This window comes from Dermacentor albipictus, chromosome 1 (assembly GCF_038994185.2).
Source record: "Dermacentor albipictus isolate Rhodes 1998 colony chromosome 1, USDA_Dalb.pri_finalv2, whole genome shotgun sequence".
In the NCBI taxonomy this organism is placed as follows: Eukaryota; Metazoa; Arthropoda; class Arachnida; order Ixodida; family Ixodidae; genus Dermacentor; species Dermacentor albipictus.
This window is the reverse complement of record NC_091821.1, coordinates 464,605,096-464,626,244: the sequence shown is the minus strand read 5'-3', so window position 1 is coordinate 464,626,244 and position 21,149 is coordinate 464,605,096. Positions and strand designations below refer to the sequence as shown.

The 21,149-nt window shown below is 48.3% G+C and overlaps 1 protein-coding gene and 2 long non-coding RNA genes across 4 annotated transcripts in view; 2 read left to right on the top strand and 1 right to left on the bottom strand.

Annotated features, from left to right (window-relative positions):
• The window catches only part of LOC135905630 (scoloptoxin SSD14-like), a 136,417-nt gene that overhangs the window by 49,551 nt on the left and 65,717 nt on the right, over positions 1-21,149 (top strand). For both annotated transcript variants that reach the window (XM_065436589.2, XM_065436588.2), the window contains 2 exons: positions 9,323-9,515; positions 11,840-12,003. In XM_065436589.2, the coding sequence (XP_065292661.2) occupies positions 9,323-9,515; positions 11,840-12,003 (357 nt within the window). The remainder of the gene's footprint in view (positions 1-9,322; positions 9,516-11,839; positions 12,004-21,149) is intronic.
• LOC139059391 (uncharacterized) lies at positions 17,449-20,387 on the top strand. The gene is made up of 4 exons (XR_011514133.1): positions 17,449-17,741; positions 18,332-18,478; positions 18,746-18,820; positions 19,085-20,387. It is a non-coding gene; the product is annotated as an uncharacterized lncRNA (long non-coding RNA).
• On the bottom strand, positions 19,387-20,774 carry LOC139059393 (uncharacterized). Its single transcript, XR_011514134.1, has 2 exons — positions 20,659-20,774; positions 19,387-20,614 (listed from the first exon to the last, which is right to left on the bottom strand). It is a non-coding gene; the product is annotated as an uncharacterized lncRNA (long non-coding RNA).

Genomic DNA, 21,149 nt, shown 5'->3' with positions numbered 1-21,149 from the left:
AGTATGAGTGGAGCTGCATGGACGAGAATCTGGGTAGCGACCATTATATAGTGCACACGATTATCCCGCACCACAAAGCGACGATGAAGATCGGAAAAGCCAAGATCACGGGCTGGCAGGCCTTTCGCACAGACGACAGCGCCATTAATGCAACGATACACGACATAGAAATATGGATCGGAGGAGTCATGGAAAGAGCCGAGAGGCATACGAGGACAATCCAACTGTAGCAAGACACCGCCGTGGTCGACCCCCACTTACTCCACCTGTGGGAGGAGCGGAGGGGACTCATGAAACGCTGGCAGCGTAAGAAGTGCAACCGGAAACTCCAAATTCGAATGTCCAAGCGGATCAAGGTAACGCAAGAGTACTCTAAACAACATGAAATACAGAACTGGCGCAAAACATGTAACAAGCTTCAAGGGACCTTAAGCAGCAAGCGCACTTGGGCGGCACTCAAGACTTTCCTATCGAAGAAGAACAAGAACGCCACAAAACAGAAAGCGCAGAGATTCATACACAGCCACCCGGGGAAAGAAGAATACATCATCAAAGAAGTGAAGGAGAAGTTCCTCACTACAGAGCGGCACATAAGTGTAGATTCGCACTTTGACGAGTGTCGAGGCAACAAAATATAAAAATGGATCGGCCCTTCACAGAAGCAGAAATCGAGAGTGCCTTGAGCAAGCTAACCCGCAACACAGCGCCGGGGTACGACCGAATAAACAACAAGACACTCCGGAACCTTGACGGACCCTCTGTAGACGCACTCTTAAAATATATCAACGAGTTCTGGGAACACGGTAAAGTACCACCGGAATGGAAACATGCCGAGGTGACCATGATGCCTAAACCCAGCAAGTTCATCAGCACGCAGAACCTTCGACCTATATCCCTCACCTCGTGTGCTGGAAAACTCTATGAGCACATGGTGCACAACCGCAGGTTCGAACATCTCGAAGACAACGGACACGTCCCCAATACCATGTTTGGATTTAGAGCTCACCTGTCCACGCAAGACGTGTTACTGCAGATCAAAGAAAAAGTCATCGACAAACTGGACACGCACAGCAAAAGAGCCATCCTCGCACTTGACGTGAAAGGGGCTTTTGGACAACGTGTCACACAAGCCATGCTGCGACACCTCAACATATCAAACTGCGGGAAAAATATATATAATTACATCAAAGCTTTTCTGAAAGAATGGACCGCCACAGTGGGGATAGGCAACTTACGCTCTGAGAAATTCAACATACCGCGAAAGGGAACGCCGCAAGGTTCCGTCATTTCGCCGATGCTATTCAATCTGGTGATGTGCTCGCTACCCAAACAACTGAGGCAAATAGAAGGGATTGGTCACGCAATATATGCTGACGGCCTCACCATCTGGACTACGGGAGGGTCGACAGGCAAACAGCAAGACGCTCTGCAAGAAGCGGTTGACACAACGAAGAAGTACCTGGAAGCATGTGGACTGAAGTGCGCAGCAGAAAAGTCAGAGCTCTTGGTGCTAAGAAAGCGCTCAAGAGGCCGACAACCGCAGCAGATACCAGACCCTGAAGTAAAGGTGGGAGGCATCAGGATTCTGCAGGTAAAGACGCTCCGCATCCTCGGACTGCTCATTCAAAAGGACGGGGCCGGGGGAGCAGAGTTGAAAAAAATTCAGAGAAAAGTGCAACAAATAACCCACCTAATCAAAAGAGTGATGAGCAAAAGGCACGGACTTAAGGAGGAAGACTGCACGATAATAATACAAGCGCTGCTCACGAGCATCGCCACCTACGGGACCCCATACGTTGACATGGAGAGCAGTCAACGAGACAAAGTAAACGCCCTCATCAGAAAACCCTACAAAATTGCCTTGGGCCTGTCCCGCTCAACGTCCACAGTGAAACTACTAAACATGGGAGTTCACAACACGTGGGAAGAGCTCATGGAAGCGCACAACGTCAACCAACTGGATAGACTAAAGCTAACAAAAACGGAAAGAGCCCTGCTCCAAGATCTGGGCTACGAAGTCGAGGTTGAGAGGCACCCAGCCTATCCTACACGAGATCAGAGACGAGCTACACATAAGTACCATTCCCAGAAACATGCATCCCGAGTACAAGGAAAGGATACAGGCGAAATACAGGCAAGGTTTGTAACAGCGCACCCAAGACAAGGACAACAGATGGAGTAAAACGACGACCTTGCCGTTCTGATGGGAATACAAGCGCTCAAGCACATAGTGGAACGCACCAACAGCAGAGTGTGAGATACACGGAAGCAGCTGCGAACACAACAAACGACCGATTTGCAATCAGCGTGGTCGACGAGAAGGGCTAAGAATATGCGTGCCAAGGGCGCGAGCACAGCGGAAGAGCTGGGCATAGCCCTGGCCATCGCAACGTGCAGGAAGACCCTGGTTACCGTGGTGACGGACTCGCAAGAAGCGTGCAGAAGGTATGTGAACGAAAGGATCGGAAAGGCAGCGCTTCAAGTCTTGACCAACACCGAGATAGAAACAGCAAATACACTGCTGCACGCCATGTATCCGGGCGCTTACGGGCGAGACTGCAAGTTCTGCCCGCTGGACACGCCCAACACCTTGCGCCATATGGTGCTGGAGTGCAGGAATAACTGCGAAGTACCACGGTCATCATCACCACCAGGCAGTAACATGCAGGAAGAAGCGGATTCAGAGGAAGAATCGGAAGACCAGTGGGAGGCTCTGCTGGTGACGCAAGACCCTGACAGCCCAGCTACGGTTGGTGAACAGGGCTCGGGTGGCGGCAGCGAGCCATGGCTACCTGGACTGAGTAGGCCACCCACCTTTGGGCTCAGGAAGCCTGGTCTAGCAATAAAGTTTAGTTCTCTCTCGCTCTCTTTGATGCCAACTTGGGTCACTGCTGCTTGAGATTGGGAGCTCGAAGAGGGAGCTGTAGAATGTCGACGTTAATGCGATTTCACACGCCATAAAATTTATCTGTTGTGCCCTAGAAGTAATCTACCACTGTTGCCTTGGCTTAATTTCTCAACTCCTTGCGACTCTTGTTTCCAGTTGGCAATTTTGCACAGGAAGTGCTGTATACTTAGGGAAAAACCAGATGAGGTAACGGGTGGCAGTCATATTGTTTATGGGTTTAAGGGTTACTGCAGGGTTTGATGATGGACGCTGTATCGCAATATTTTAATTTGTGCTTTATTTAACTCATGTCGCGGGTATATGGTTCCGACGATTTGTCAGCGTCGCGGCGAGCCGCCACTCGAGGTAATAATGAAGCAAAAGGAAAAGTTAAACTCAAATGACGTTTTCTCCGGCTGCAACTCGTTCCTCAAGCATGTAGATCAGCTGACTACGAACCAAATCCCTTTTCTGGTCCCTGGATTAGTCTAAACAAAGAAGGTTGAACTAACGAAGCAAAAGCGACCCGCGCGACCGTTGAACAGATGGTTACAACTGAACACATTTCGAGTTAATCGCGCGGGCACCGAACCTATGAGAAAACTGGGCTTGACACCCCAAGAGATGCCGATAAATACCGTCATTCAAAAGGAGTGAAAGAGGCATCAAAATGTTGCCCACCGAATAGCTGTGAAGTCTCAACATTGATTTGGCGGCGCTTTAGGAATGTGTGTGAGTATTAGTGGCGTGGGCAGGGAGGGGTATGCCGCTTAATTTCAAGGGGGGGTTCCCCCAGCCCCACCCCCCCACCCCTGGGTACGTGCCTGCGTAGGGATGTACCGCTGATAGTACCCGGCGACCCCTAAGAAAGATCGGATATCGGTCTTTGTGCGAGGCTGCTAGAAATCTCGTATCGCAGCCACCTTTAGCTCAGAGGGACGGCAACGGCCCTATCCGGTTGCGTGACCGAGGTAAGTCACTAGCGCTTGCGCCATTTGGCACTTTCGTGCCTTGACCCTTAAGCCTGCTTCAAGCAAGCGGGCCAACACTACCCTCAGATGTTGCATATGCTCCGACCAGGATGCAGAACATATCGCGACATCATTTAAGTAAGGCAAGGCGAACTCTTCCTGTGCTCGCAACACTTTGTTCATAAGGCTTGAAAAAGAGTACGGTGTATTCTTCAAACCGAAGCTTAGGACCTTACGGTGGAACGTTTCCAACAGAGATATGAAGGCGAAAGATCTGCTAGCCCGCTCTGTGAGTGGAGCCTGCCAGTAGCCTCGAAGTAGATCCAGGGTAGGAATGAATCGAGTGCTACTAACTGTCTCGATGTTTGGTATAGCATAAGTCTGATCTTTAGTGAACGCGTTTACCCGGCGGTAATCTACGCAAGGACGCGGATCGCTCTCACAACGCTCGATCACTTCTGGAGTCAACCTTTTTTCCACCTCCGCATTCATGATCTCACGATGACGCGGTGACACTCAATAATCCTTTGACCGTAATGCTCCGAAGAAGTGAGCTCGATGTCGTGTGTAAGAACCGATGTCCTTCCTGGCCTATCTACAAGAAAGTGCTGAAATTCTAGCAGGATTTCCTGCAACTCTGTCATTTCTTCAGGCTCCAGCTGCGCTTTAGAATCTAGTTCCTTAATTAGTTGTTCCCTAGCCTCTCCGTTAGTGACTGGCACGAGCCCCGGAAGCTCTACTGGAATCTCTTCGGGAATGTTTATCATCATGAATACAACTGCTTCCCGTTCCCCTGTAAGGCTTGGACAGATTACAGTGACAAACCCGCTGTATCTTCCGCTTTCCAGGCGTGCTTATAACGTCGTTCGTGCCAGACAGTTTCTCAACCACGTTTGCGGGACCTTCCCACTGCACCTCGAGCTTGTTTTTCTGCAATGGTCGCAGAATCATTGCTTTAGTGCCGGCTTCGGATCGACGGGAGATGGCTGTCTGGTCGTAATACACCTTGGACATTCGCTGGGCTTTAAACATAGCCTCTTCTGACAGCTTCTGCGACTTCCTTGAGCGTTCTAGCATCTTAAGCACGTACTCGCCAAAGTGGGTCTTACTCGCGATTTTCCCATGATTCACGGAGCATACGCAGCAGCGATCGCAGCGAGCGGCCGTAAACGAGCTCTGCTGTCGAAAAACTGGTGGCTTTATGCGGCGCGGTCACAACGCAAACATGGTAGTAGGCAAGCAACGCTCCCAGTCTGTCTTCCTTTCGAAGCATGACGCCTCAAGAGGAAGCTTTAGCTCGGGTGCTCATATCTAAATAAATGTAAAAGGAGAATTCATTTTTCTCGGAAACCACTGCACCAAGTTTGACGAGATGTGTTGCATTCAAAAGGAAAATTTTAGGTCTAGTGGTGCTTTTGTTTCGAATTTTTTATTTAGGTCGTCAATTGTTTTATTAAATATTGGCAGAATTCGAAAATTTCATAAAACGAAACTATGAAGTTTACAACTCTAACTCAGCAATGAAAAATGATATCACAATTCTGTGAGCTGCATCTAATAGTACACAAATGCACGTAAAATATTAAATAACATACCAAATGTGTTCGCTTTCAATTATCTAATGTATGCCGCTTATAGAACCGCGATATCTGCTCTTGATGCAGAACTATTAATTAGCAAACTTTGTGCTTCTTTTTTCAAACTTTGGAATTCTTGAAAATCTTTTTATCAAAATTCAGGCTCTTAATCGAAATTCCGCATGTAGCAGTCACTAGAATTGAACTTTCTCTTTCACATGCAACAAGTTTCATTAAAATCTAAGTCGTGTAGGTATACTACATCCTGGACCAAAATGTAATTGCTTGATTTATTGCTTTTCGTGTAAAGGCTTTGCAATGATGCTTTTGAATCTGTGAAGATTGTACATTGTTGTTGAAGTTGTCGTAGTATGTATTTTAGCACCTGTTTCATCGCCTACACCATAGAACTGTCTGGTCTGTGGAAGGATCGAAAATACCACAGTATATCCAGTAAATAACCGCTGCGAAACGTGTTGGTTGGGTGTCCGGGTGAAGTCTCGCTCATACAGAACCACTCCCGTTTCATAATAAGACACATCTCCGTTGAGTTCAAATGGAAGGGAAAAATCCAAAAGGAAAGGGTCAGAAAAAATCTGCACCAGCTCTTCGTACGCGTAATCGCATTCTTGGTCCATCTGAACGGTACATCTGTTTGAGGCAGTCTTGTTAAGTGCAGTGTCTTTATAGCGTAGTCTCGCATAAACGCTCTAAAATATCCAGCTAGTCCAAAAAACACGCCAAGCGGATTTGCGTTAGGAGGTATTACAAGCTTAGTTATGCGCACCACGGACGCTTCTTGGTGTTCTTCGCGGTACCATCTAATATTCGATCCCCACAAAATGCTTCATTTTTTAAAAAAACTCATTATTTTTTAATCTTATCTTGAGCATCGCTTCAAATAAGGCAGCGAGAATATACACAAGGTGTTTTTTTATGCTTTTCTCTCCCACAGTGCACGATGATGTCGCCTGCATACGCATAGCAGAAGCGACCAGGAAATGGGTTCAGAACAGTATTCGTGAGCTTCTGAAGCCAGTTCTCATAAGTGAAGACAATTCTCATAGATGTCAAATGGCGTCAAAAGGACGGTGTATTGCTTGGTTTCTTGGAGTGGCATTTCCCAGATGCACTTTGTTGCAGATCTATTCTCGAAAACCAGGTGTAGTCAGGCGTCTCCTCAATGATGGTGTCTGTTCGAGGCATTGAGGATGGGATCAGCTGCGTCTGGCTCTTAATCGTCCTGTAATCTGCACATTCTGAGGCTGCCGTCTTCTTTTGGAGTATTGGTGATTGATGATACCAAAAGCAACACAGATGTGCGAATGATACCTGCGCCTAACTTGCGCTGCAGCTACTCTTTCAGCCGTGTCTTTGTTTCAAAAGATTCTTGGGGTTTTCCCGTACTTTAGTAGTATAGTGTAATTCAATATATACTTAGAACTTGGTGGTACCAGGAGGATAGCCTCCCATGCAAAACAATTCTCGATACATTGTCTACTGTGTCTCTTTTTGGGCTAACGAGTAAATTTTGCAACAGCCACATATTTGTAGTTATCTTCATCGGAGTTTACGTCACAGCGTCGTCCCACTGAATGTTTATTCTCGACTATTTCATATCTGGGCTAGTGAGAAGAAAGTCATATTCGACGCCTTCATCCACCAAGGCAAGAACTTCTACGTACTGCGACTAGTATGTTAGACCTAAGCTCATCAATTCAACACTCTTAGAAATATTTACACCCTTTGGGGCTTATCTTGTCCCACAACAATAATCGCTATCTGTCTTGCCCGAGTTTCCTTTCTTGAAAGCTCGGCGCTCGCTACTTTCCTTTCGAGAAGCTGCGTCACACTGATAATGCGCATGCCGTTCGTGACTGGGAAGTACCGGGCTCGCAGCGGTAAAGAAAGGAAACGCGGGCAAGACAGATGACGATTATTGTTGTGGGACAAAATACGCCCCAAAGGGCGTAAATATTTCAAATAGAGTAGTGCCTCCTTTTCACGACCATCGTAGCCTCGTTCAAGGACTGGTCTGCCTGAGCATATTTCTTCTCTGTTTACTTTGCCTCTCTTTAGTATTGATATTGACGTTGATCTTGAGCTCGCAGCGCCTGTTCATTCATTTCGCCTTCTCTGGGGAGTAAACGTGAAGAAATAGGTAGCATGGCCTCGTTTCCACTCTGAGGTAGACATTGGGATTCCGATTGTACTTGTTTCTCAGTCTGGTTGAACAATGCCGGTGATCGCAACGCATCATCGGGCTCTGAGTCGGTCACTCGAAGTCTAGTAGTTACACTTTCTGTTAGTTGGGATTGCATTACGTCCGGGTTTCTGGAGTGAGAATGTGACTATCCCTGAAGGTCTCGACAAGTCTTGCAGGTTCGCTAAGACTACTAGTGAGGAAAGGTTTATAGCAGCTCTAGTAGTGCTTTGAGAGGTTTGGGCCCTTCTATTTGGGCATCTAGTTGCAAACGTCTAGGCAGGAAAATACGAGCACTAAGACTGATCCTAACAGGAACTCTGATTGAGCAAGTCGAATAAGTAGTTGCTTCTCAGTAAAGTATTAAATTGGAGAACCAGACCGAAAACGTTAGAACAGCACCTGGTCCCTTCGTTCGAGATAATTTCTCCTGAGTGTAGACAGGAAGATGAATTTCCACGTACACTAAGTTCGCAAGCACGCCTTAGTAAGTGCAATTCACGCCATTTTCTTCCCTACACTATAGAGGATTCGTGCCATTTTTGCTACACCTTCATGGTCGGTTAGCCATCCATTCTATTTTACTGCACCTTCATGTAAAGTGACCAATTCTTCTCGGTCATCAGAAGACCCGTAAAACGTTCCTGGTCATAAAATTTCAATTGGGTGCTTCCTCCTAGGTTGGAAGGCAGAAAGGAGCTTGCGTCATTGTGTTCTATTCCGAAAGTTGTTGCTGTGTTTCGTCGCAATTGAAGGCCTGAAGAATTGTCGATCTCTCGCCATACGGCGCTCCACGTTCGAACAGTCGTTTGAACGTACCAGCTGGCACCAGCTTGAGTACGAGCATAAGGCTTCTAGGTTATTTATTTTCGCAGAACTTCGTTTAACAAGCTCCGCGGGAGACACGACAGCCTTATCAAGAACAAGATCCAGGAGCTAACCGCTGTCGTGTCCACAAGGAGGTCGACTGAAGAATCATCTCGGATTTGATAGCTCTTGCACACCACTCGGACGTTGCAACTTTGCACGAAAAATGTCACCCATATTCGTTCACTCGTCAGCTGCCCCAAAATATGCAATTAGCCCTCAGACATATAATAAATGAAGCAATGGTCATGTCGCCACTGCAATTTTTTTGTTCTCTTTTATCTTGCTCTTCACCCTCTCCGCTCTCCAGCTGGCGTTTTTCAGGTGATCTTCTTTTCTTCAGCTTTGGATTGATTCAGGTGGTGGGACTCACTTTCAGTCACCGGAAGGGGGCAGTTTTGGACATGTTCCACCCAGTAGAAATTGCAGCCAGCTTTAAGAACAGGCGACCGCTGATGTAACGGATACCGTCAACCAGAAGCGTCCTAAGCACAACTTCCTTCATGCTAGGACGGTGGCTGGAGACGGAGCCAATATACGCGGGAATGAAAGTGCGTGTATCCAGCTGGGGAGTAATTTCTACGGACCGCGAACACAGTTCGTGCCGTGCTGTTTGTATCATCGCGGGGCAATTTCAGATAGTGCACCTAAGTTTAGGGGTGATGAATAACTAGGTGCTGGGCATGATAGCTGAGCGATAAGACCAAATTAGATGACAGGAATTTCTTAGGCACGTTATCATAGAAGCAGGCCCATTTTCACTGTTCAGCGACAGTGCGCTAAAATCGTCACCTTTAATTGTGTGCGCGGTGCGCAGGTGGACTGGCGGTGGCTGTCCCGGGAGAACTTCGCGGCTATGAGAGACTCATCACGTATTACAGCCACAAGTCATTCCGTGAACATTTTGAATACTCTATAAAGCGTGCCAGGGAAGGCATAAAAGTTGGAAAATTTTTAGCTATGACCTTACAACTAGAGTACGAGCACCTGAAGGACGCTCCAACCTTAAAGTAAGTATCTCCGGTATTCTAATTTCTGTTTCAGGTCAGATTCGCTCATGCGAAATCGCGAATGCTTGATAGGTGGGGAAAAATAGCTTCCGATTCCCTGCCTTCTTTGTAGATAGATGAATAAATTTCGGGAGCACTAAGACTGAGAGAGACATAATTTCGGAAATTAAAAAGAATTAGGTGAGAGTATTTCGAATCACAGCGTAAAGAAGTAAATACGCGTTCCCCCTGAGCCCAAACGTGAACAAAACGTTACTGTTAAACCAGTCAAATTCTAGGTAAATTTATTTAGAGAATAAAATTTTTGCTGCTTCTCGATAGCGTCAAAAATGGGCATTTTTTCAAGGATTACTGGCCTAATATTTTCGACCTTTTATTTTTAGCTTTAAATAAATTTCTACGACCCCTAAACTCTAAAAAAAATATCTAGAAAACCTCAGAGCGTCCTAAATAATTTGCTCTTACAGCCATCATACAATCAGTATATATTTCCTTTATCAGGAGGTGTCAGGACAACATGGCACACTGGATGCTCACGTGGTCACAAGCAGCGCTTTTTCACTCGCTCCAGCTCCTCCGTCGTCCTGTGTGCAACTGCTGCGTAGCGAGCACCAGCACGCATATACAGAGCGAGACACAGCGGGTGACACAGCATCCGGATGTTCTGCTCGCACGGGACCAACTTCTGTGTCACATAGAGTTTCCTGCAACTATATGCTGTGTCGTGTCCCCTACAGAGAAAGGAAACATGAAGATGGTTGTAGAAAAACCATTTGAGTGGACGATTTAGGGTTTGACACAAATTTATCTAATGTTCCGGGGCTGTTGTGTACTCAGTGCCACTTTCATGTAGCCGAATGCACATCGGACAAAGCGGGAGATGCTTGAAGGGCACGGTAACACAACATGCTCATAAAATTTTGAGAGCTGTGGACGAACAGCTTGCATTCATCACAGACTTTTGGTGGAGTTTAAGACGCTTGCGTTAGCGTTAGCGTGCGACGCAACACTAACGCCAAGGAAGGCTGCACTGCGTGGCGCAAATTAGTCTTGGAATAGCGGAAAGGAGCAAAACGCTGACGCAAACATACGGCGCCATCTAGACCTAAAAACACCAAGTATGCTGGAAAGCAACATCCCTACGAAATGTCGAGCTAATCCAATGCCGAGTCGCCAAGTGCCTCACTAAGTAAGGCGGATGAACAAAAGACAGGCTTTGGCGCTGTCTCGACGCGGTTACAGAAAGCGTCAGCAAACTCTCTCTCGTTAAGCCTACTGCACCGCTACTTGAGAACGTATCTCGGAAGCAACGCCCATTTGTTACCAGTACACCGCTTTCAAAGCATCATCACACAAATTTAGAGCAAATTTAAAGCATTAGTGAGGAACGAATGAGCCGAGTAGTGCATGCCAACATCTCGCCAGATCCGAAGCGGGCAGCTCTCGCTTCGACTTGCGCTGCCATGTTGCCGCATAGGTAATGCTCACCCCTTGCGTGCCCGTTAGCGTTCACCGCTAAATCCCGAAAACAGCGTATGTACGTAAAAGCCCCAGCATGGTTTGCGTACAGCGCATGCGCAGTGTGAGACACTAGACGCTAACGCTAACTCACTGCGTTTGCAGCTGCACAATGTACTGAAGCAGCATATTGTCGTGATTGCGGTTGCCGGTCACTGTTTGAAAAATGCACTATCGTCAGCAAAGAGCGCAGGCCGAATCATGCGTCAGATAATAGAAACCTTCAAAATTGCGCACGTGAGCAGTATGTGTCTAAGAATGCCTTAGGTTTCCTTGAAGCAGAAATAAATTCATTTCCGCATGTCTTGATGAAGTTTATGCAGCCTTGTCCTGTCAGTCTTTCTGCTGTACCATGCGGCGCCAGGGGATCGCGTGATATGACACGGTATAGGCGGTGTTGGGCAATCAGGCTTTTCTTCACTGTCTGTGCTTGCTATTTCCGTATTAAATAAAAAAATTATGGGTTTTTACGTGCCAAAACCACTTTCTGATTATGACGTCCGCCATAGTGGAAGACTCCGGGAATTTCGAACCCTTGGGGTACTTTAACGTGCGCCTAAGTCTAAGTACACAGGGGTTTTCGTATTTCGCCTCCATTGTAATGCGGTAGCCGTGGCAGGGATTCGATCTGGCGTCATGGTGCTTAGCAGCCTCTATTCCCGTATTCCACGGGCCTTCTTTTTTTTAAACCTTAGAGCGCTTCCCAGAACTTTCTCCTTCCTGTGTTGACACTTTTGACGAGATCATCGCGGCTTAATAAGTGTTATTCGTTTGAGTAAAATCAATTCTCTTTCTGTTCAACTCAGGGACATGTACTTCAAAACGGGCAGTGGGGATCCTCTCACCGAAGGAGACATACTGAAAAATCCTGACCTTGCAAATACTTACCAGGAACTAATGAACAAGAGTGTCGACTACTTTTATGAAGGAGCTTTGGCAGAGAAGATCGTACAAGCGGTCCGTAATTCACGTGAGTGGACGTTGCATCACGATTTCCGCAGCCCTCTCTGGCAATATTTTACTTATTGCACTGCTTTGTTAAGGAAACATTCGAACTGTATATTTCCCAAGATTGGAAAACTGTCGAATATATAAAAAAGCAAGTAGTCATTTATTTAGTATTGCTAGCTGGGCGACATTGTCTGAAGATAAATCTTATTGCTGAGAAGAAACGAAAATGAAGAACCTAGTCCTACTAATCTACGGAGGAAACACCTGGTAACGTGACCAATCTCATAAAAAGATGCAGAAATGCTTTGTTTCTCTGTCAAATTATTCTTTTATGAAATAGCTTAGAGTTCCCTATATCGTAGTGATCGAAATAGTCGGCTGCACTAACTATCGTTTGGGGTTGTTAGCACGCAGCTACTCAACCGAAGTACATGGCAGTCGGCTGAAAAGGCTTTAGTGAAGATATTGTCACAGTCGGTATTGTGGGAAGAAGAGGACGCTGATGGTGGTCTTGGAGACGACGAAGAAGAGTTTAGCAGTATCGCTGCTCTGCGCTTGTTGGCTCAGCCATTAAAAGCCATCTGTAAATAGACGCACGCTTCTTCCTTCCCGTAACATCATTGGTGGACGCGCTGGGTAATGACTTGTACAAGACGGAGCTCCGCAGTGGACGTAACCTGGCCGCCATGTCATCCGAAGGAGAGAGTTCAACCACGGCCCCGTCGTTGCCACGGACGGTTATCCTGGCCCAGCCTCGCGACCCTGGCATGTTTTCCGGGATCGACAACGTTGACGTCGATGACTGGTTACAGAATGATGGACGGGTCAGCGCATACAACAGGTGGGATAACACACTTATGCTGGCTGATATAATATTCTACTTCAAGAAAACAGCACGGGTCTGGTTCAAAACACACGAAGAAGAGAATACGTGCAAACGGACCAGTGCAAACCAGTGCAAACCAGTGCAAACAGAAGCTTAGAGATTTGTTCGGCAAACCCGTCGGCGGCCAACGTGCTGCAAAGAAAGACCTTGGGACCCGTGTACAGACGTCCACTGGATCTTACGTGGCGTATATCCAGGACGTCCTCGCTCTTTGCCGCAAAGTAGATAACAATATGGCAGAGGCAGACAAGATCAGCTTCGTCTTAAAAGGCATCGCGGACGACCCGTTTAACCTGCTTGTTTATAAGACAATCACAACGGTCAATGAGATCATTAACGAATGTCGCCGCTTTAAAGACGCGAAGAGTTTACGCATAGTTCGACAGTTTACGCGTCTACGTAATACCGCAGCTTCATCGACGTGCGAAGACATTTGTCTACCGCGTGAGCCCACCTCCTCCGAGAACGTCGTACGTATCGTTTGGCGAGAAATCGAAGCAGCGTCTCCTGCCATGCCTGTGAAGCAGTGCTGTGACGATTCCCGGCCGCTTGTGTCACTCATTCAGTCGGTCATTCGCCAAGAACTTGCCACTGTAGGTCTTCCATCCATCTGCTCCGCCAGCCGTCCTGACTTTGCTTCGTCTGCTGCCTCTGCCCCTGTTCAGCGGAGACAATACGGCCCATATCTGAGCTATCGCAACCCGGCCGAATGGCGCACCCATGACGATAGACCCATCTGTTTTTACTGTGGACGTGTGGGCCACATCTCTCGCCACTCTCGAAGTTCCTGGCTAGCCCACTCTCGACCAAACTTTCCCTCCTACCGCCACTCCGCACTGAATCCTCGCCCGCCATCACTCTCCACCGAGGTTGAAGACGCACCTGACAACGCTCGAGCCACCGCGACCAGCCGATCGCCATCACCCCATAGTCGCCGCTCCCGTTCGCCCCAGCTGCGTCGCGCTCCATCTCCAGCTTACCGTCGCCGCTCTCCGACGGGAACCTAACTGGGGCAGCTCCTGGAGGTGACGCTGCTCTAGAACACCGGCCTGAAATTCCTCTGCTGATAATGCCTACTTATCGGAACCTTCTTGACGTGGACGTAGATGGTTTGCCCGTTACAGCACTCATCGGCACTGGAGCCCAAATTTCCATCATGAGTGCGGAGCTTCGAACGGTGGTGGTGGTGGTGGTGAAAAGCATTTATTGGGGTATATATACAGAGAGGTGTTCGGGGAGAGACTTCTAGCTGGTCGCGCCCCTTGCAATACTGGGCGCAGTCTGAGTCCGGGACCCCGTTGGTCTTGACCGCTACCCAGGTCCGTCGAACTAGGGCTTGTTGGGCCGATAGTTCCTGGCAGCCGAGTAGGGCCGCCTCCCAGTCCTCTTGGGAAGGGGAAGGGGTGACGGGGGGGAGAGAAGGATTTTGCCTGCATGCCCAAACAATGTGGAAGGGGTCGGCCACCTCCCCACAGAAAGAGCACCGGCCGTCAAAAGAAGGGTCAAAGTGCTTGAGAACCGCCGGGCACAGCAGGGTGTTTGTAAAGAGCCTAAGAAGAGTTCGTTCGCCAGCTTTACCCAATCCCTTCATAGGAACCGGCTAACGGTGGTGTTCGGCACGATAGTGCTCAGTAATGTTTTTAAAAGAAAAAAAAAGAGGGCTGTGATCTGGGTCAAGGTCCTCCCAAGTGATGCGCTTGAAGAAAGTTCTTACTCCTGCTCCGACTCGACTTGTCCAGGTCGATGATGGTGGAACTCCGGCTGTGCTTGGAATGTGTCTCGTGTCAGTGTCTCCGGTCGCCACACGTCCGTTTTGTTTAGTGAGCTTGAACGTTGCCCTCACACTGTGATCCTCGGAGACGACTTTTTGTTCGCCCATTCTGCTCTGATTGACTGTTCCGCCGGTGTTGTACAACTTGACCTACCCCTACCTGTTCCCATTGACCTTCCTGCTTAAGCTCCAGCTCAGCTTTGTTTCGCGGGTTTTATACGCCTGCCATCTCTTGCAGCAACCTGCATCCCTGTTTTAACCAGCCCACCTGTACCTGACGGAGACTATGTCCTTGCTCCCGCGACGTCAGTCCTGCTTTCTCACAATGTCTCCTTCCCACACACCATCGTTTCTGTTGCGGACAATCAGACATGTCTTCCCATCCTAAATTTCGGACAGTGCCCACAGGTACTTCCTCGAGGCATGTCTCGTGCCACGTTGTCACCGACGCACGATTGCCACGTTTCTGCTCTATCTGTTGCACCGTCTTTGACCAATGCTCATTCTGCGCCTTCTGCATCAGTCCCGACCGACGACTTTACAAAGATGATTGCACCGGACCTCTCAACCCAACAAGCCGCACAGCTCCGTTGCCTCCTCGAGTCCTACTCCGACATTTTCGATGTGAACGATCGCCCTTTGCGTCAAACCACGGTCGTGACGCATCGGATAAATACCGGCGATGCAGCACCTGTTCGCAGACGCCCATACCGGGTGTCGCCCTCTGAGCGACAAGTTATCCAGAGCGAGGTTGACAAGATGCTTGCCAAAGGGATTATTGAACACTCTTCCAGCCCGTGGGCGTCCCCTGTTGTTCTCGTCAAAAAGACGGATAACAGCTGGCGATTCTGCGCTGACTATCGCCATCTAAACACGATCACCAAGAAAGATGTATATCCACTTCCTCGCATTGACGATCCTCTGGATTGTCTCCACGGTGCCACTTATTTTTCATCTATAGACCTTCGCTCTTTATATTGGGAAATTGCCGTGGATGAAATGGACCGTGAAAAGACCGCATTCGTCACACCAGACGGCCTATATCATTTCCGGGTAATGCCACTTGGCGTGTGCAGTGCCCCGCGACCTTTGAACGGATGATGGACATGCTCTTGCGTGGTTTGAAATGGTCCATCTGTTTGTGCTACTTGGATGACGCCATCGTAATCTCTTCAACTTTTGCGACTCACCTTGAAAGACTTTCATCTGTTCTTTCTGTTTTTCGCACCGCTGGCTTGCAGCTCAACTCGTCCAAGTGCCACTTCGGTCACCGCCAAATAACCTTGCTCGGGCACCTCGTCGATTCGTCAGGCATTCGCCCGGACCCCGCTAAAGTTCATGCTGTGCAGAATTTACCCCTACCAACTTGTGCCAAAGATGTTCGCAGCTTTATGGGCCTATACTGTTACTTCCGCAGGTTTGTGGAAAATTTCGCCCATGTTGCCCGTCCCCTGACAGACCTCCTGAAGAAAGACGTTCCTTCCCCTTGGGGCTCTGAACAAGCGTCTGGTTTCCCGCACCTTGTCACGCTGCTCACCACACCTCTGTCCTCGCCCATTTTGACGCCTCCGCTCCGACACAAATCCGCACTGACGCCAGTGGCTACGGCATCGGTGCAGTTTTAGCTCAACGTCAATGTGGGCACGACCGCGTTATCGCCTACGCCAGCCGCCTCCTCTCTTCCGCCGAGCGCAATTACTCGATTACTGAGCGCGAGTGCCTTGCCCTCATTTGAGCTGTGGGCAAGTTCCGATCCTACATATATGGTCGACCATTTACAGTTACAACCGACCACCACGCCCTTTGTTGGTTTTGTTCCCTCAAGGATCCCACCGGATGCCTCGGTCGCTGAGCCCTTCGGCTGCAGGAATACGCATACACTGTGGTCTACAAGTCGGGTCGTCTACATCAGGACGCCGACTGCCTGTCTGGTCATCCCGTCGATGTACCGGACGGTTTAGTGGATGTCGCACTGCTCTGCGTTCTTTCGCTCTCTGCCTTGCAAGACATTGGCGCTGAACAACGACGCGATGAGTCGTTACGCCCCATTATCGAACGCCTGCTCTCTAATCCGTCTGACCCATCCCTTCACATGTTCGTTCTACAATATTGCATCCTGTATCGCCGCAACATGCACCTCGACGGGCCCGAGCTCCTAACCGTCATTCCGTCTCATCTGCAACAGATTGTGCTGCAGCAACTGCACGACGTTCCCACCACTGGACACCTTGGCGTCACGTGGACCTATGACCGAGTTCGGCGACGGTTTTTCTGGCCCCGTCTCAAATGGCGCTATGTTGCCGCGTGTGAGTCGTGTCAACGCCGGAAAAGACCAGCTGTGCCTCCTGCCGGACTGCTGCAGCCTTTGGATATACCGGCCGACCCTTCTTTTCGCATTGGCGTTGATCTCCTCGGACCATTCCTTATATCAAAGAACGGAAATAGGTGGATTGCCGTCGCTACGGACTACACAACTCGCTATGCCAATACTAGAGCCCTACCGACCAGCTGCGCTACAGACGTCGCTGATTTCTTGCTTCACGACGTTATCTTTCACCACGGTGCACCTCGTCAACTTCTCACCGATCGCGGCAGATACTTTCTTGCCAAAATCACAGACGACCTACTTCTACATCTGCTAATAAACACAAACTTACTACCGCTTACCATCCTCAAACTAACGGTCGTACCGAACGCCTGAACTGCACAATAATCCGCCTTTTGCGACGCCGAACTGCGCATGCGCAGTGCCCTAGCGGCTGAGGAGCGAAGCGATTTGGCAGGCGCTAGAGCAGACGGCGGACGGCCGGGGCAGGCGCTGCAATTCTCAGCTGCGCTATTCTCGCTGCCGCGCGCACGGCACGCCTTCCTAACATATTGACATCGAAATTTGGCGCGATGCCAATGTCGTGTGTCGCGTACGGCTGCAGTTCACGTGACAGTCCCAGCAGGACAGTGCGGTTTTTCCGATTTCCGTCGGTAAAACGAGATCGACAGCGCCGTGAAGCCTGGATTAGGGCTGTGAAGCGGCAAGATGCGCAAGGGCGTCCATGGCAGCCGTCAGCAGCATCTCGACTCTGCGGGAAGCACTTTGTGACAGGTATGCATCCACATACGTAGTTCTCTGTTTTTGTCGTTACTGACTCATACGAATAATCTCGAGAAAGACGCAAATGTGTTTGAGCTAGCGAAACAAACGATCTCTTGCTCGCGCGAGCCGGCCGAGTGAAACGCGGTGCTTTATTTTTTTCAAATTCTTTTTTGTCGTCATCTCTGTGCGGCCGCCGCGTTGTGCTTTACTTTGTTTTTTTGCTGTCATCTCTGTGCGGCCGCCGCTAGAGCGCCGTCTTTAGCAACTTTACACCGTGCACACTTTTACTACTTCATAAGCGTTCAGCGAGTGCTCGTGATGTCGGCGTAGTTATCCGTTGGAGCCAAGCGCGCCTGCACTGCCGGGCAGATTTGAAAACGGCGTGCACTGTTTAAGTAGCTGATGGTGCTAGTTAGCAATCGCTGCTATTTGTCGTTTCATCATTCTTGTCGACACCGAGTATAGTAATATTTCTTGAAGAAAGCTTATGTTCGTTCAGCGAATAGCGATGTAGTACGGTTTGTACTATGGCTCATTTTCCCGTGCTGCGCTTTCTGGAGTCGAGTGGCGCGTCTTATTGTGTAACGGACACATTCCAGGGGCACCTTCACTGTCACCCAGACATCCGGACTTCATACCGACGCTGTTCGTGTATACAGACCAGTTCAGAAAGAAGGACGCGGTCGACCGCCATGTTCGTACCGCGGCGCGTTCCAAGAGGAAAACAGGCGCTCGACCAACAGCAGGTATCACCGGTTCTGGGCATACTGGCCATTTTCTGGCATTTTTGTAGGTGTACATATACTTTATGTGGGTAAAACACGTATGCAAACTGACATTCTGTTGGCCTCCCCATTGCCTGTGTATGTACGCCAAGCACTATGGCACACTATAAAGGAATATATGCAGTGGTGAAACGTGATATTTGCCCTAAGAACTACACTTCATGCCCTATCCGAGTCATGCGTTTTTGTGTGTACTCATACTATTTTATTACTCACTTTACGTCACAGGTACAGAGGTTTCAGGTCAAGGAGGAACTTGTAAAGGTCACAGTGATGGGGAACCAGACACGTCCTGTGTTCAGGGTGAGCAGTGGCTTTTGAACTAATGGCAAGCACACTGTCACATTATGCAGCTGGAAATGTTTTCTGAGGCTCACCTTATGTTGCTCATTGCGAGTCTTGCACGTTTGCGACATATGAATTATCCATAATTTGCTTTCAGGTGACCAGGTCATTAGAGTTGTGCACTCCGCACAAGGTGCGAATGCTCAGAGTAAATGTCAGTGTTCAATGAATTGTGTCTAAAGCAATAGCGTCACTTTATTGCATTTGTTGATGCAAATGCAGGTGCAGACTCTTCATTCGACGAGGAAGGAGCAGCTGATGCACTCTTGCTGCTTGCAACATCCCCAATGCTCACTGAGCCACAGGAGGTCCTAGAGCCAACGCCCTTAAGCAGAGAGGAGAACACTGACCACCTATTAACTGAAAATGTGGCATTACAACGGAAAGCCAGGGATCTAGAACTGCAATGCAGAAAGCTAAAACGCTGCACGTTTTCTGTGGATACTATTCACAAATCGTCTTTTAAGTTTTATACAGGACTGCAAAGTAAGGAACAGTTTGAAGCACTCTTTAAGCACATTGAAAAAAAATGCAGAACGCATGGTTTATTGGGATGGAGGAAAAACACAAGCAAAGGAAAGACAGCTCTCCAAGCGCGAAGAACTTTTCATGGTGCTGTATAGGCTCAGGACTGGTGTTTGTGCCAAGGAAGTGGCTCGAATCTTTGGAATTTCTCAGTCATGCCTTAGTCGCATCTTTTGTACATGGGTAATTTTTCTCGATAAAGAGCTCTCAGCATTGACAAGGTTTCCCACATTAGCAGAGATCAAAAGGCACATGCCAATGGCATTCAGTGACTTCTCAAACACTAGAGTCATCCTTGATTGCACAGAGGTGAGAATCCAAAGACCTTTAAAACTACAGGCACAGAGGCATACTTTCTCCTCGTACAAGCATTATAACACGTTCAAAGCACTTGTTGGGGTAACACCAGATGGCTACGTTTCATTTGTGCCAGATTTGTGGGGTGGGCATGTTAGTGATAGCGAAGTTGTCGAAAAATCGGGCCTACTGGGTTTATTAGATGCGGGGGACGGTGTGATGGTCGACAAAGGCTTTAGGTTGGAGGGCACTTTTCCACCATCTATTCAAATCCACATGCCACCATTTAAAATGGGGAACCAATTGTCAGCTAGTGACGTGATTGCCACCCGAAAAATAGCTGGCGCTAGGATCCATGTTGAGCGAGTCATAAGACGTATCAAAGAATTTCATTTTTTAGACAAACCACTGCCAATCAACATGCTCGACATTATTGACAGCATTTTTAGGACTTGCGCCTTTTTGTGCAATTTTCTACAGCCAATCATTTCAATCAATAATGAGAACAAGTAGCCAGCTCGCACATCTCTACTTCAAATGAGCCTCCTTTACCATGCTTATGACCAGAAGAGACCAGACTGTGTAACAACAGTGTACTCTCATACTATATCACGTGTACTTACGACGACGCTGTCTACTGTGCTACCTTCTGAGGAAATTTGTATTTTCCATCTCTGAATAAATGATACTGCTTTTTCAGTTATCTTCCATGTACACTGCACATTTATTTTGTTATGTCTATAGACGTAACGGCTATAGTTATCACCAATGCTACACAATTTGCTTAGGCCATGCTATTTCTTTTCATTTTGCCATAGAAAACAAAATACTTCGAAACAGTTTAGCCGAGCTACGAGCCGAGTTTGAAGCTTTTAAGCGCACGGCAAACAACAGCACATCACAGCAACCCATACAAATTGCGGACCACACCTCCAAATCACCACCACAAACATCACACAAATTGCGGACCACACTTCCAAATCACCACCACAAACATCACTGCAACAAAGTACCGCCTCCAGCACTCATTCGTTAACGCTGCAACAGTTAGCACAAAACATGCAACTAATGTTCGCAGAGCTACACAAACTCAAACGAATGGTAGAAGATGTGCAAACAAAAGCCGCAGCCATCCCCCGAAAGAGGGTCAGTCAAAGTCCGGGAGCTCCTACCAGGACTCCGAAAGCTATAGAGCACACTGATAGCGACAGTAATATCCATGGATAATATGGCAAGCAACACAAAGAGCGGACACATTGAAATCTGGCAATGGAATTGCTGCACGCTACGCTCTAAATTGGCTAATTTCACGCACTACATAGAATCGGCGCCAATCCCTCCCGACGTTATCTGTATTCAGGAAATAGGGAAACAAAATCAAAAACTCAAAGGCTACGAGCTTTATGCTCACCCTGACTACCCTCAAGTAGCCACCTTTGCCAAGAAGGATGTCGCGATTAGCGTA